This window comes from Malaclemys terrapin, chromosome 2 (assembly GCF_027887155.1).
Source record: "Malaclemys terrapin pileata isolate rMalTer1 chromosome 2, rMalTer1.hap1, whole genome shotgun sequence".
Taxonomy (NCBI): Eukaryota; Metazoa; Chordata; order Testudines; family Emydidae; genus Malaclemys; species Malaclemys terrapin.
Genome location: NC_071506.1, coordinates 286,446,303 through 286,460,986, shown reverse-complemented (window position 1 = coordinate 286,460,986; position 14,684 = coordinate 286,446,303). Strand labels below are relative to the sequence as shown.

The 14,684-nt window shown below is 67.0% G+C and overlaps 1 protein-coding gene across 5 annotated transcripts; it reads right to left on the bottom strand.

Moving 5' to 3' along the window:
• Positions 1 to 1,963: 1,963 nt before the first annotated feature.
• LOC128830938 (zinc finger protein 773-like) lies at positions 1,964 to 13,126 on the bottom strand. 5 transcript variants are annotated; one of them, XM_054016892.1, is made up of 7 exons: positions 13,019 to 13,126; positions 11,832 to 11,958; positions 10,956 to 11,069; positions 8,331 to 8,488; positions 7,712 to 7,832; positions 6,498 to 6,596; positions 1,964 to 4,489 (listed from the first exon to the last, which is right to left on the bottom strand). In XM_054016892.1, exons 1-7 carry the CDS (start codon positions 13,040 to 13,042, stop codon positions 3,282 to 3,284), a joined length of 1,851 nt encoding a protein of 616 aa, XP_053872867.1. In that variant the 5' UTR covers positions 13,043 to 13,126; the 3' UTR covers positions 1,964 to 3,281. The 5 variants fall into 5 exon arrangements, with proteins under 5 accessions (XP_053872867.1, XP_053872864.1, XP_053872865.1 ...); XM_054016889.1 differs by lacking the exon at positions 13,019 to 13,126 and adding an exon at positions 12,814 to 13,001; XM_054016890.1 differs by lacking the exon at positions 13,019 to 13,126 and adding an exon at positions 12,814 to 13,001 and having other exon boundaries at positions 8,367 to 8,488.
• Between the last annotated feature and the right edge of the window lie 1,558 nt (positions 13,127 to 14,684).

Here is a 14,684-nt window from a genome sequence, read left to right as displayed (position 1 = left end):
CTAGAGACTGAACATAACAGGTTATGCACTCCCTGAAGAAGTTCATCTCACCCCAGATCCTCTGCCATGTTTTCAAGCCAGGCTGGCTGAGACCCCGCTTCCAAATGTGCTGTCCATTGACGTCCGGGGTGCAGCACCCCAGCATGTCTCCTCTGCCTTCGAGACATACCCCCCAGCTCCTTGGCTTTACCCACAGCCAGGACAACCCCTGGGCTGGGTGTTTCCTGTGTGCTCCATTCCTACTGACCACCAATCTCCTCAGTAACATTTGACTTCGTATGTGAATGGGCAGAACTTACATCCCAACAGAGATGCGGGATCCTCAGCTCCTGCCCAGAGGAACTGGCTAAGGCATGGCGCCGTTTGGTGACCACTTCGCCCTCGCCGGCTGAAGAGCACAGTTGGCTGGCCCAGACCCGTAACTCCGGTGCAGTGCACGTGTAGACACTTCACAGGGATGTTGAGGACCAGTGTGACACTGGCTTTCGAGTAAGACCTCGTGTGACATTCTTTGGTGACCCCGAACGTTCACACCAGATGCAGGAGCTCTCTGTAAGCCCCCGCTACCCCCTTGTCAGTTGGACTAAGAGGTTTTGGGTCACAGACTGACCCTAGCACCAGGCATAATCGCGCTAGTAAGGAATCTTAGCAACTGTCCCAAGCCGGTGAATGGCCCCGCTTGACCCCCAGAGCAGCAGGGGATTGAGCCGCCTGTAACTGACGGTCTAGTGGCATCGTGGCCCAGCTGTGCGAGAGGTAGGACATGGAGTTTCCCTGCAGCACTCCTGCCCTCCTCCTTGTGCCAGCAGGGCTGGGTGGCGTGAGGGCTAGCTGTGTGTCCATGCCCCCCGGCTCTCCCCAACAGTCCGGGACAGAGGGAGAACCTTTCCTGATGCTGCCTGTGAGCGTGTAACATCCCTATAACTACACACCGTCCTCCATGCCTACTGGCTTCGAGAGCGGCCGCAAGGCATCAGCCCAGGCAGCAGGCCTGTTCCAGGGGACACGCACCAGTGATACGACTGCCGACCGCAGGAATCGCAGCTGGAAAAGCCCCTCAGACAGGAGAACGGACAGCCAGAGAGCAGGGCTGGAGCGAGCCGGTACCCAGAGTCCGCTGCCCGCACTCTTGTTCTTGAGTGCGTTATCGCAGCCCTGCCCCAGGCCAGCGGAGAGCCCGGCAGCCAGCTTACCAGTAGACCCAGGCCCAGCAGCCCGAGGGCTGCTGCGACTTGTTATTTCAGGCCATCGGTGGGTCCCATTCAGAGGAAGGCAAAGGGGGGAGGTGATTGTCCAACCTGCTCTTAAAAACCTCCAGTGACACAGACTCCCCAACTTCCCTGGGCAATTTACAGGCAGACCTTGACTTTATGATGTTCGACTTACAACGAACGGCACTTACAACGTTTCTGAACTGAAAACCCGATTCGACTTACAATGGTTTCGACTTGACGATGCTCGGTCCCGCAATGGAGCGGATTGTGGTTCCGAGTGACGGCGTTTTGACTTCCGATGCAATTTTCAGGAACCGATTGTGTTGTAAGTCCGAGGACTGCCTGTATTCCAGGGCTTAACCACCCTGACAGGCAGGGAGTTTTTCCTACTGTCCAATCTAAACAGCCCTTGCTGCAATTTAAGCCCATTGCTTCTTGTCCTGTCTCTGAGGTTAAGGAGAAAAATTTACCTCCCTCCTCCTTGTAACAACCTTTTATGTCCTTGAAAACTGTTCTCGTGTCTCCTCTCAGTGTTCTCTGCTCCAGACCAAACAGACCCAGTTCTTTCAATCGCCCCTCGTAGGTCATGTTTTCTGGGACCAACCTTTGGTGCCTTCAGCACCCCTGCATCACACCCTGAGCGCCTGGCTGTGAATCCCCCAGGACTGGACACCTGGGAAGGACTTGCACACCCCAGGGAATAATGCACCCCCCAACTGCCGTAGAGTGGAGTGACTCTCAGCCAGCGCTGTAAAACAGGAGGGTTTATTAGATGTCTGGAACAGAGTGTAGGACGTTCTTAGTTCACATACAGAGTTACAGCATAGTCCATCCGGGCCAGTCCCGAGCCCAGAGCCCTGTCTGACCTCCAGTCCAGAAGAGGGAACCTTGCTTCCAGCAGCCCACACGTAAGAACTCAACATTGTCCTCTCCAGGCCCCAGACAGCCAGGCATCAGCCACTCCTAGGTCTCCGCAAAGAGTAAACCTTCCCCCCACCCCGCCGTTAACCATACAGCCCATGGGGGAAACTGAGGCACACACATTATTCATCCAAAAGCGTATGAAAAATTCCCAACTCTGTTACATCCCAGAATGTTGGGGGGTTTTTTGCACCAGTCTTGTATTATTGACTCCTTTTTAGTCGGAGATCCACTAGCACCCCCAGATCCCTTCCCGCAGTCCTGCTTCCTCGGCAGTCCCTGCCCATTGTGTGTGTGCAACCGACTGCTCCTTCCTAAGGGGAGCACTTTGCATTTGTTCTTATGAATGTCATCCTATTTACTTCAGACCAGTTCTCCGGATTGCCCAGATCCTTCTGAATTCCAATTCCGTCCTCCAAAGCACCTGCAACCCCTCCCTTTGGTAACATCCGCAGACATTATCAGCGCTCTCTCTCTGTCATTAGCCAAATCATTTATGACCATATTGACTAGAACCGGACCCAGGGCAGATCCCCGCGGGACCCCACTCGCTCTGCGATTCCACTGGTACCTACTCTCTGGGAGCAGGTCTCCAACCAGTCCTGCACCCGTAGGCTCCTGGAGGTTCTATTACTCGTGTGCACTTATGAGGTCATGGGAGACAGCGTCACACACCGTATTAAAGACGAGCTCTGTCACTCTCCCCCCCCCCCCCCCTTGTGACCCGGGCAGAGACAGATGCGAGGTTGGTTTGACACTGACTGTAGCGCAGCCCCTGGTTACCTTTGAGGCGCTCACAGAGTCAATCTCATTTGAGATCAGAACGGCCACACGGGGTCGGACCAACGGTCCAGCCAGCCCAGGGTCCTGGCTTCCGACAGCGGCCGGCGCCAGGTGCCCCAGAGGGAATGGACAGAACAGGGCAGTCGAGGGACCCATCCCATCACCCACTCCCACTGTGTGGGGGGGCACAAAGAAAAGCCCCCCAGCGCAGGCTAAGGAAGCCGTCTGAGCCCACTCATGCAGGCTGCCCAGACCCCCTTCCAAACCAGCCCCCATGACTCCCCCCAGCGAGAGCTCTCCGCTCTCTAATGTACGCCTACACCCAGTGCCACAGACACTGCCCGGGCCTTGTGCCCTTTCACCCTATTTCTCAGGTGGGGACACCACGGGCCACGCCGGCGAGGTGCCTGGCCCAGGATCGCACGCGGACGGGGTGGCAGGGCCAGGTGTGGGGCTCAGCTCTCCGGCCGGGCAGGCCTGCGCACTCGTCCTGAGCCTGGCCTCTCTCGGCACTGGGTGGAGGCGCTGGTGCCGTTCCAGCTGCAGCGGCAGGCGGAAGCGTTGGCCGCACTGGGAGCAGGTGAGGGGCGCAGGACCCACGTGCAGCCACTGGTGCACCGTGTACCTGTCCTTGCGCCTGAAGCCCTTCCCGCACTCGGCGCACGAGAACGGCTTCTGCCGCTCGTGCTCCAGCCGGTGCGCGGCCCAGGCCGCCCTGGAGCCAAAGGCCTGGCCACACTCCCGGCAGGGCCTGTCCGGCGCGTGGGCCCGCTGGTGTGCCAGCAGCGCCCGCTTGCTGCCGAAGCGCTGGCTGCACCGGGCGCAGGGGTGCAGCGGCGGGCGCGCGTGGGCCCGGAGGTGGGCGGCCAGGGAGCCCCGCCGGGGGAAGAGCTGCCCGCACTGCGTGCAGGGGAACGGCTGTTCCGGTGCGGGGCTCTCCCGGCGCTCCTTCCGGCTGCACTCAGCACAGGGGGCGGGCTGCTCGGCCGCGTGGCGCCGGCGGTGCTTGCCGAGCGTGGTCCGCCGCTGGAGACTCTTGCCGCACTCGGCGCAGGGGAAGGACGCCTCCCCAGCGTGCAGCGGCTGGTGGCGCTGCAGGAGGTAGACGTAGGGGAAGACCTTGGGGCAGTGGGGGCAGGGGAAGGAGCCCCTCCCGCGCTCCGCCGGCGGCTCCACCATCAGGATGATCCTGTCGCTGCACTTGGTGCATTTGAAGGGCTTCCCTCCGGCCAGCTCCATGCGCACCTTGTCTACCAGGTGCTTGTTGTAGACGACGCTGCGCGTGCAGGCCACGCAGGTGAACGTCCGCTCCCGCAGGTGGATCCTCTGATGCGCCGCCAGCCTGCCCCGGCCGGAGAGGATCTTCCCGCACTCCCCACAGGGCAGGGTTCGCTCCCCGAGGTGGGTCCTCAGCACGTGCACGATGAGGAGGCCCCGCTCCGAGAAGCTCTGCCCGCAGTCCTGGCAGGTATTTGGCGCCTTCCCCTGGGGCTCTGGGATGGCAGCTGCTCCTTCCGGGGACTTCTGGGCTCCCCACGGCTTCTCCTCAGCCCCAGCCCAGATTCCATCACCTGCCGGGCAGAGAGAGAGACCGTCCGTCACCGCCAGCGCCCCAAGAGGGAAGGAGCCTGGATCTGCAGCAGATTATCGGGGGGAATTTAGCTCGGAGGGGAAAGGGCAGGAGAGATTTCCCATCCGGGATGTCACAGAGAGAACGGCCAGCGCGGTGCAGCCAGCGGAGGGTTCCAGTAACTAGCCAGCAGCGATGAGATCTGCACTGCGGCCACCGTGGGGAGCTTCATATCACGGCAACGAGCCCAGCCCCAGACGCTGGCTCAGGGAACGAGACAGCCGAGGAGAGAGTCTAGCACGAGAGGGAGCGGGGCAGGAGGGCAGGCAGGGGGGCAGCACTGAGGGAGCGGGGCAGGAGGGCAGGGGGGCGGCGCTGAGGGAGCGGGGCGGGAGGGCAGGCAGGGGGGCAGCACTGAGGGAGCGGGGCAGGAGGGCAGGGGGGCGGCGCTGAGGGAGCAGGGCAGGAGGACGGGATAAGGGCAGGGGGGCGGTGCTGAGGGAGCGGGGCGGGAGGGCAGGGGATGAGGATGGCACTGAGGGAGCGGGGCAGGGGATGAGGGCAGGGGATGAGGGAGCGGGGCAGGAGGGCAGGGAATGAGGGCGGCGCTGAGGGAGCGGGGCAGGAGGGCAGGGGATGAGGGCAGGGGGGCGGTGCTGAGGGAGCGGGCTGGGAAGGCAGGGGATGAGGGCGGTGCTGAGGGAGCGGGGCAGGAGGACGGGATAAGGGCAGGGGGGCGGCGCTGAGGGAGCGGGGCGGGAGGGCAGGGGATGAGGGCGGCGCTGAGGGAGCGGGCCGGGAGGGCAGGGGATGAGGGCGGCGCTGAGGGAGCGGGCCGGGAGGGCAGGGCAGGGCAGGGGAGCGGCGCTGAGGGAGCGGGCCGGGAGGGCAGGGGATGAGGGCGGCGCTGAGGGAGTGGGCCGGGAGGGCAGGGGATGAGGGCGGCGCTGAGGGAGCGGGCCGGGAGGGCAGGGGATGAGGGCAGGAGGGCGGTGCTGAGGGAGCGGGCCGGGAGGGCAGGGGATGAGGGCGGCGCTGAGGGAGCGGGGCGGGAGGGCAGGGGATGAGGACGGCACTGAGGGAGCGGGGCAGGAGGGCAGGGGATGAGGGCAGGGGATGAGGGTGGCGCTGAGGGAGCAGGGCGGGAGGGCAGGGGATGAGGGCGGCGCTGAGGGAGCGGGCCGGGAGGGCAGGGGATGAGGGCGGCGCTGAGGGAGCGGGCCGGGAGGGCAGGGGATGAGGGCGGCGCTGAGGGAGCGGGGCGGGAGGGCAGGGGATGAGGGCGGCGCTGAGGGAGCGGGCCGGGAGGGCAGGGGATGAGGGCGGCGCTGAGGGAGCGGGGCGGGAGGGCAGGGGATGAGGGCAGGAGGGCGGTGCTGAGGGAGCGGGGCGGGAGGGCAGGCTCGGGGGCAGCACTGAGGGAGCGGGGCAGGAGGGCAGGGGATGAGGGCGGCGCTGAGGGAGCGGGGCAGGAGGACGGGATAAGGGCAGGGGAGCAGTGCTGAGGGAGCGGGGCGGGAGGGCAGGGGATGAGGACGGCACTGAGGGAGCGGGGCAGGAGGGCAGGGGGTGGCGCTGCGGGCAGGGGAGCGGGAGGGAAGGGGGCGTTACTGAGGACGAGGTTCAAACATTCTGCACAAGAACCACGGCAGGGTCGCGAGGGATACGGGACAGGGCGCAGGTGGGCGGAGGCAGCCAGAGCTGGGTCGGGGCAAGGGGTGAATTTGAGAGACCTGAGGGGGAAGATGGGACAGAATCTGGTGGGGGGGGGACCCCCGGAGGCAGCCCGTGCACCTGGTAGGCCGGAGCAGCAGCCACCACGAGACGGAAGGAAGCCGCATGGAGAGGAATTACAGTCAGTGGGGGACAGGACGACATGTGCGAGGAGCAGGCCGGGGAGATCAAAGCCCACCCCACTGAGAAACAGGAACATTCTCGGCCCCCCAGTCCACCCCCAGCCCCGGCCCCTGGCCCGAGCCATTCTGGGGGAGCCCCCTGGCCTCACTCACGCATGCTGGGTGCCTCAGGAATCTCTCTGTCATGCCCCCGCTGGAGCTCGTCCCCTCGCTCCATTTCACAGCTGCTCTCTGGCTTGGGGTCCGCAGAGCCTGTGCGTGGAGGGGAGTCACAGGCATGAGGGGCGTCGAGACTTGTCAGGCCTCAGACACGCAGAGCAGGACGTCCGGAAACAGCCCCTCAGCCCGTGTCCTGGCGAGGCGGAGGCAGGGCAGGATCACGCCTGCAGGGCTCGCTACAGCCGCCGGGTACCACGGGGCGGGCAGAGCCGGTGCCTGGGTCTCTCTGGGAGCCGAGGTCAGGGCCCATGGACAGCTGGGGGTTTGGCTAGAGGTGCAGTCTGACACCCAGGCATCGACCCCCCGAGCTGCTCAGGGCCCCAGCCCGCGGCACGTACGTTTCTCTAGGGCTGCTCCCAGGCCAGGTCCCCCCATGCAGCCGTGCTGACGACCAGGAGCAAACCGACTGGGCACCAATGTAACCCCCGGAGGCATTGGAACGACAGAGCTGGTGAACCAAGGTACCGGCTCTGTGCCCATGCTCAGGCCACATGGGAGGTGGAACAGGCACTACCTGGCATTTAGCGACCGGGCGCAGGAGTTCCCTGGGGAACCATGACAAGACACGCCTGGCCCGGCCCACGGGTCGGTTGCTCCCGGTGGGGAACGCCCAAGAAGCGCAGGGGAGGAGGAGGTCGCTGTCTCTGCCAGAGCAGAACCTTTCAACCTGATCATGGATCCCGGGGCCTATGGATGGTGACGGTCGCCAAGCAGGGAGGCCAGGCCACGCCAAGCGGCGAGCCGGACTCTACAAGGGAGCGCTGGAGGTGGCCAGGCCCTAGGGTGACCAGACAGCAAGTGTGAAAAATCGGGACAGGGAGTGGGGGGTAATAGGAGCCTATATAAGAAAAAGACCCAAAAATCAGCACTGTCCCTATAAAATCGGGACATCTAGTCACCCTACCAGGCCCAGCCAGAGACGGGGCGGTGGGGGAGCTTGGAGTGGTGCCCAAACCTGGGGGCTGACGGACGCTGCTGAGTCCTGCTGCCCTGCAGGGGGTGGGAGGGGAGGACCGGCTGTCCCAGCGGTGGGCAGCAGGGCCCTTCGCTCAGTCACGGGTCCCCTACCAGGACTTTGGGGTTGGGGGCAGGACGGGGGGTAACTGGCTATTTGTGCTGCTGCTAAAGAGATGGACAGGGAGCCTCACCCAGCGAGGCCACCAGCTCGAAATTCTCCCTCATCACGGCCCAGTACAGCTCCCGCTGCCATTCCGCTAGCGCCGCCCACTCCTCCGGGGAGAAACAGAGCGCCACGTCCTCGAACGCCACCTGCAACACAAACCGCCCCCCACAGCACCTCCTGAATAGCCACGCCTGGGCCCTACAACGTCACCACCCACCCAGGGAGGCAGACAGGAGGGCCCGGCTCCGTTCCCCATCCCCTGTCTCGGAGTTGGCCCTGGGACCTCGGGAGGGAAAGGCCCCTGGGAAGGAGGGCAGCCATGGGAGCGGCACAGGGGCGCTGGAGCCAGACGGTTTCATGGCACTGGCCTCTTCCTCCCCTGCACTCAAGCCGACAGCAGATCCCCTGGCCAGTCTCGCGACAGGCTGCCCTGCACGGCAGAACGAGCCAGCCGCTGGGACGGGGAACCGAGGCAGCCAGACCCCGGCCTGGAACTTGGCTCTGCCTGCGTTTCCAAGGCGACAGTTAGGATGCTTATGGGGTGGGGGAGCCCTTGGAGCCATCAGCCCAGGGCACTGCTGGGAGCACCATCCAGTCCTGGCACATCTGTCCCAGGCACCCTCCACCCAAGCCCCGCTCCCTACCTGCGCCAGTCGCAGGGAGCTCTGCGTCTCACACACCTGTCCCCGGTGCAGGAGGACCCTGGAGAACCGAGGAGCCCAGACAAACCGACCATCCCAGACACACGGCCCGGCTCGGCGACTCGCCGCAACCCAACTGTCCGACCAGGCATCGTCGGAGCCTGGGTGGGGCAGAGAACGGCACCGCGTTATCCAAGCACGCGGGAGAGGCCACCGGGACAGAGCGAAGGCGCAAGCTCTCTGCGTGGTGACACCGCTCGCAGAGGACAGGGAAGGGCCAAGTGCATCCAGCCCACCTCATGCCACGCAGTAAGGGGCTGCGAGTCCGGGCTCCCCAGGTGCACAACTGTCCCACTGCTGAAGGGTGCGAAAAGCCCCCCCCCCACACAGCCAGCAACAGAACAGGGAGCCCCAGGCCGGGGCTGAGCGACACCAAGCCTGGAATAGTGGGGGCTGCGGGTTGGGAGAGGAGGGTGTCAGCAGAGCTGGGGGGAAGCCCAGGGCTGGGCTAGCAGGGGGCTGTGGGTCTGGGGCACCGGCAGAGCTGTGGGGGAGAGCCCAGGGCTGGAATAGCGGGGGGCTATGGGTCCAGAGTGAGGGGCACCGACAGAGCTGTGGGGGGGAGGGAGCCCAGGGCTGGGCTAGCAGGGGGCTGTGGGTCCAGAGAGAGGGGCACTGGCGGAGCTGGGGGTGAGGCAGGGCCGGAACAGCAGGGGGCTGCGGGTCGGGAGTGAGGGGCATCGGCAGAGCTGTGGGGGGGGGGGGAGGAGGGAGCCCAGGGCTGGGCTAGTAGGGGGCTGCGGGTCGGGAGTGAGGGGCATCAGCAGAGCTGGGGGGGGGGAGGAGGGAGCCCAGGGCTGGGCTAGCAGGGGCTGCAGGTCGGGAGTGAGGGGCATCGGCAGAGCTGTGGGGAGCGGGGAGGAGGGAGCCCAGGGCTGGGCTAGCAGGGGGCTGCGGGTCGGGAGTGAGGGGCATTGGCAGAGCTGGGGGGGGAGGGGGAGGGAGCCCAGGGCTGGAATAGCAGGGGGCTGTGGGTCCAGAGAGAGGGGCACTGGCGGAGCTGGGGGTGGGGCAGGGCCGGAACAGCAGGGGGCTGCGAGTCGGGAGTGAGGGGCATCGGCAGAGTGGGGGGGGGGGAGGGGGAGGGAGACCAGGGCTGGGCTAGCAGGGGGCTGCGGGTCGGGAGTGAGGGGCATCGGCAGAGCTGGGGGGGGGGGAGGGAGACCAGGGCTGGGCTAGCAGGGGGCTGCGAGTCGGGAGTGAGGGGCATCGGCAGAGCTGTGGGGAGGGGGGGGAGGGAGACCAGGGCTGGGCTAGCAGGGGGCTGCGGGTCGGGAGTGAGGGGCATCGGCAGAGTGGGGGGGGGGAGAGGGAGGGAGCCCAGGGCTGGGCTAGCAGGGGGCTGCGGGTCGGGAGTGAGGGGCATCGGCAGAGCTGTGGGGAGGGGGGGGAGGGAGACCAGGGCTGGGCTAGCAGGGGGCTGCGAGTCGGGAGTGAGGGGCATCGGCAGAGCTGTGGGGAGGGGGGGGAGGGAGACCAGGGCTGGGCTAGCAGGGGGCTGCGGGTCGGGAGTGAGGGGCATCGGCAGAGCTGGGGGGGGGAGGGGGAGGGAGCCCAGGGCTGGGCTAGCAGGGCGCTGCGGGTCGGGAGTGAGGGGCATCGGCAGAGCTGTGTGCTGATCCAGGCCTGGCTAGTATGTTAGTTAATCCACAGGTCACACAAGGGCCAGACCTAACCAAGTGGCGTCACAGGGGACCGAGGGGAGGCAAACCCGCAGCCGGACCAGGGCTGCTCGGTCAGCTGCCAGGACTCACCCCTCCCACAGAGCAGCAGTGACCCAGCCTGGGACAAGGGGGGGTGGGCTTAACTCCCAGCCCCCGTGCAGTCACACGCCAGGCAGGTCCCGCCTGCTGGGGGCAGAGACAAAACAAGCCGCTGGAGGGCCCCGAGTGAGACTCTCCCGCTGGGCTGGAATCCAGCTGCAGGTGGGCCGGGGACGTCGGCGTGAACCTCTGCCCAGCCAGAGAACAGGCACCTCTGAGCTCACCGGGTCGTCCCCCCCCCGACACAGCCCCTTCAGCTCCCCCCGGGGGTGCCCAGCCAGCCGGCGCACTTTGCCTCCTCATCCTCCACCACTACTGACGTCCCTGGGGGGTCACAGGCCGCTTTGCTGTAGCTGGCCCTGAGACCACGGAGACCTGGGCCGGTGGCCGTGGCCGAGGGGAGCGGCCCTGGGGAGCTGGGAACAGCGCTTCAGGCCCAGCGGCTCCTGAGACTCCAGAAGCCCGGCTGGGTCCCACAGGGCAGCAAGGCAGTGACCGAACGGCACACACCCATCTCCCTGGCGGGCTGGCCCAGACCAACGGGGCACTGAACCCATCACGTTTGCAGTGCAGACAGAGCGCCTGACCCAGAGCACACGTTCCCCCAGACCCCGCAGGAGCAGCGCTGGGGCGGTGTCTGCGAACTCCCAGCAACCTGGCTCCCAGCAGCACTCCGAGCGGCTCGAGTGCCCGACTCCTCGCCGGCACAGAGCCTGACACACCGAGGAGTTACCAGCGGGGTTTGCGCTGCAGGCCGCCCCACTCCACAGCAGAGCAGCTCAGGGGTGAGTTCGGGGTCACTCACCCGGGCTGGGGGGCTGGGGGATTCCTCCCCCCCTCTTCCCCTGGGAAGCCCCGACGTGCGGCTCTTCATCTTTATCCGCCTTCCAGGCGATCTCCACTGCGGCGCCTGCAGAGCCTGTTTGGGGGAAGAGAATCACAAGCCGGGTCTCCGGTGGCCACCGAGGGCTGGGACGTGGACACACGGGGCGATGGCATGCCAGGTGTTCCCTTCCGTCCTACGGAACAGGCTGCCTGGCAGCCCCCGACCGGCCGCGCGACGGTCCAAGGATCTCTGTGACAACAGTGGGGCGCCATTTCTCTTGCCCCCAAGCCCCGGGGCTATTCACGGCGCAGTCTTGCCCTCTCCTGCCCCTGGAACCCCTTCTCGTGTGCGTGTTCCCGTATCTCCCAGGCACCATGCCCTTGCCCAAAGCAGACTGTGAAGAACTTCAAAAAGATCTCACAAAACTAAGTGATTGGGCAACAAAATGGGGTCTGCCTGGTGGTTTCTGAATTTCTGGGGCTGGCGGTTCTGGGCCACGCCCTGGCGGGACCCCATTACCCCAGCACCAGACCTGGCTGGGTTAGCGCTGTTCCCACAGCCCTGGGCCAAGGCCCCCAGTCTGGGCTCTGCCAGGACAAGGACTGGGCCAGTCCTGCACCAGCCTAGAGAACGTCTTCCCCCGCCGACTAGCCCGTGATTGCCTCTCTCAGGGAAGATTCCCCACTAAGAGCCCGCGGGAAAACCCCTCTCCCAGTGCTCCTCGCCCTGGCCTGGCAGCGACAGCATCACCGGGATCCCGGGGGAACGGCGTCGCTGCTGGGCTCAGTGACGTTGGGTCTGGTCTCTCCGAGTCAGGGACTTTCATGTGTGCGGCTGCAAAGAAAGGAGCCTCACCCAGCGAGGCCACCAGCACGTAATTCTCCTTCATCACGTCCCAGTACAGCTCCCTCTGCCATTCCGCTAACGCCGCCCACTCCTCCGGGGAGAAATAGACCGCCACGTCCTCGAACGCCACCGGCACCTGCAACAACACGCGGCCCCGTCTCAGCACCGCTGGCTCCAATGGGATCTAAATCTCTGAGGCACTGAAAATACTGACACCGCTCAGCAAACAGCAACGATTTTTGGTCTCTAGCCAAAGGAGGCCCACGGGATCCAGGACCCGTTAGAGGGAAAAGGCCCCATCCCATGCCCCCCTGCCCCAGCCATTCCCCCCACCCTGGGGCGAGCTCAGAGCCAGCGCTCCCTAGAGGGGAAAGGGCTCTTACCCCATTCCCCACTCCCGCTCCCCAGGCCACACTGGGCTGGGCAGGGCCTGGGAGAGCTGGGCAGAGAGGAGCCACGGGAGGGGAAGGGCTGGTGCCCGGCAGGGGCTGTTCCCTTCCATCTCCGGGGAGAGAAGAGAGGACTCGCGCAATGCAGGAGAAGCCAGGGGCCTGTGAGCCAGGGAGAGGCCAGAGGCCTGGCCTAGGGAATGGGCCATGTTGCTGGATCCGAGGCCCAGAGCCCAGGCCTGGCAGGTGGGAAGGGAAGGTCTGGGGAGGGGCAGGGAGGGCAGCTGGGGGCCATGCCAGGGAAGGAGGAGCGAGGGAGCAGGTTCCTGGCAGGGAGCACTGGGCAGGGCCCGGGGTGGCGGCTGGGAGACATTGAGCACACTAGACACCGGAGGAAAGAAATGGGCACAAAGTGACACCCACTTGCAAAAAGAAGAACAGGAGTACTTGTGGCGCCTTAGAGACTAACAAATTTAGACTTGCAAAGTGTCTTCTGGTTATTCTGCCTCCCGGGACATTAGCGGCACTGCCAGCCCCCAGCCCGACGCAGCCGAGCGGTCGCCCTGCCCAGCCTGGCTCCCGGCTCTGCTGCCTTCGCTCACCCCGCGCCTTGGGGCTCGAGTTACATCTGCCCGAGCTCTCGGGGCCCCGATCCCCGCAGAGCCCGATCCCCGCAGAGCCCGGGACACGCAGCACGGGGGGGGGGGGAGGGGCGGGGGCTCTGCTCGGGCTGCGGGTCCCCCCCGGGCTGCGGCTTCCCCAAGGAGCCACATCGCCCCGCGGGCGCCAGCGCAGCCAGAGCCCTACCCGGGCGCGGAGCCCCGCAGCCATTCCCGGGCCGGGCCGGGCGCGCAGCGCAGCGCGGGGTCCGGGGCGCCCCCGAGAACAGGGCGGCGCGGCCCCGCTCGCGCTCGGTGCATGCCGGGAGCTGTAGTCCGGTCCGGTCCGGTCCGGAGGCTGCGGCCCCGCTCGCGCTCGGTGCATGCCGGGAGCTGTAGTCCGGTCCGGTCCGGTCCGGAGGCTGCGGCCCCGCTCGCGCTCGGTGCATGCCGGGAGCTGTAATCCGGTCCGGTCCGGTCCGGAGGCTGCGGCCCCGCTCGCGCTCGGTGCATGCCGGGAGCTGTAGTCCGGTCCGGTCCGGAGGCTGCGGCCCCGCTCGCGCTCGGTGCATGCCGGGAGCTGTAGTCCGGTCCGGTCCGGTCCGGAGGCTGCGGCCCCGCTCGCGCTCGGTGCATGCCGGGAGCTGTAGTCCGGTCCGGTCCGGTCCGGAGGCTGCGGCCCCGCTCGCGCTCGGTGCATGCCGGGAGCTGTAGTCCGGTCCGGTCCGGAGGCTGCGGCCCCGCTCGCGCTCGGTGCATGCCGGGAGCTGTAGTCCGGTCCGGTCCGGTCCGGAGGCTGCGGCCCCGCTCGCGCTCGGTGCATGCCGGGAGCTGTAGTCCGGTCCGGTCCGGTCCGGCGGCTGCGGCCCCGCTCGCGCTCGGTGCATGCCGGGAGCTGTAGTCCGGTCCGGTCCGGTCCGGAGGCTGCGGCCCCGCTCGCGCTCGGTGCATGCCGGGAGCTGTAATCCGGTCCGGTCCGGTCCGGAGGCTGCGGCCCCGCTCGCGCTCGGTGCATGCCGGGAGCTGTAGTCCGGTCCGGTCCGGAGGCTGCGGCCCCGCTCGCGCTCGGTGCATGCCGGGAGCTGTAGTCCGGTCCGGTCCGGTCCGGAGGCTGCGGCCCCGCTCGCGCTCGGTGCATGCCGGGAGCTGTAGTCCGGTCCGGTCCGGTCCGGAGGCTGCGGCCCCGCTCGCGCTCGGTGCATGCCGGGAGCTGTAGTCCGGTCCGGTCCGGAGGCTGCGGCCCCGCTCGCGCTCGGTGCATGCCGGGAGCTGTAGTCCGGTCCGGTCCGGTCCGGAGGCTGCGGCCCCGCTCGCGCTCGGTGCATGCCGGGAGCTGTAGTCCGGTCCGGTCCGGTCCGGCGGCTGCGGCCCCGCTCGCGCTCGGTGCATGCCGGGAGCTGTAGTCCGGTCCGGTCCGGTCCGGCGGCTGCGGCCCCGCTCGCGCTCGGTGCATGCCGGGAGCTGTAGTCCGGTCCGGTCCGGTCCGGAGGCTGCGGCCCCGCTCGCGCTCGGTGCATGCCGGGAGCTGTAGTCCGGTCCGGTCCGGTCCGGAGGCTGCGGCCCCGCTCGCGCTCGGTGCATGCCGGGAGCTGTAGTCCGGTCCGGTCCGGTCCGGAGGCTGCGGCCCCGCTCGCGCTCGGTGCATGCCGGGAGCTGTAGTCCGGTCCGGTCCGGTCCGGCGGCTGCGGCCCCGCTCGCGCTCGGTGCATGCCGGGAGCTGTAGTCCGGTCCGGTCCGGAGGCTGCGGCCCCGCTCGCGCTCGGTGCATGCCGGGAGCTGTAGTCCGGTCCGGTCCGGTCCGGAGGCTGCGGCCCCGCTCGCGCTCGGTGCATGCCGGGAGCTGTAGTCCGGTCCGGTCCGGTCCGGAGGCTGCG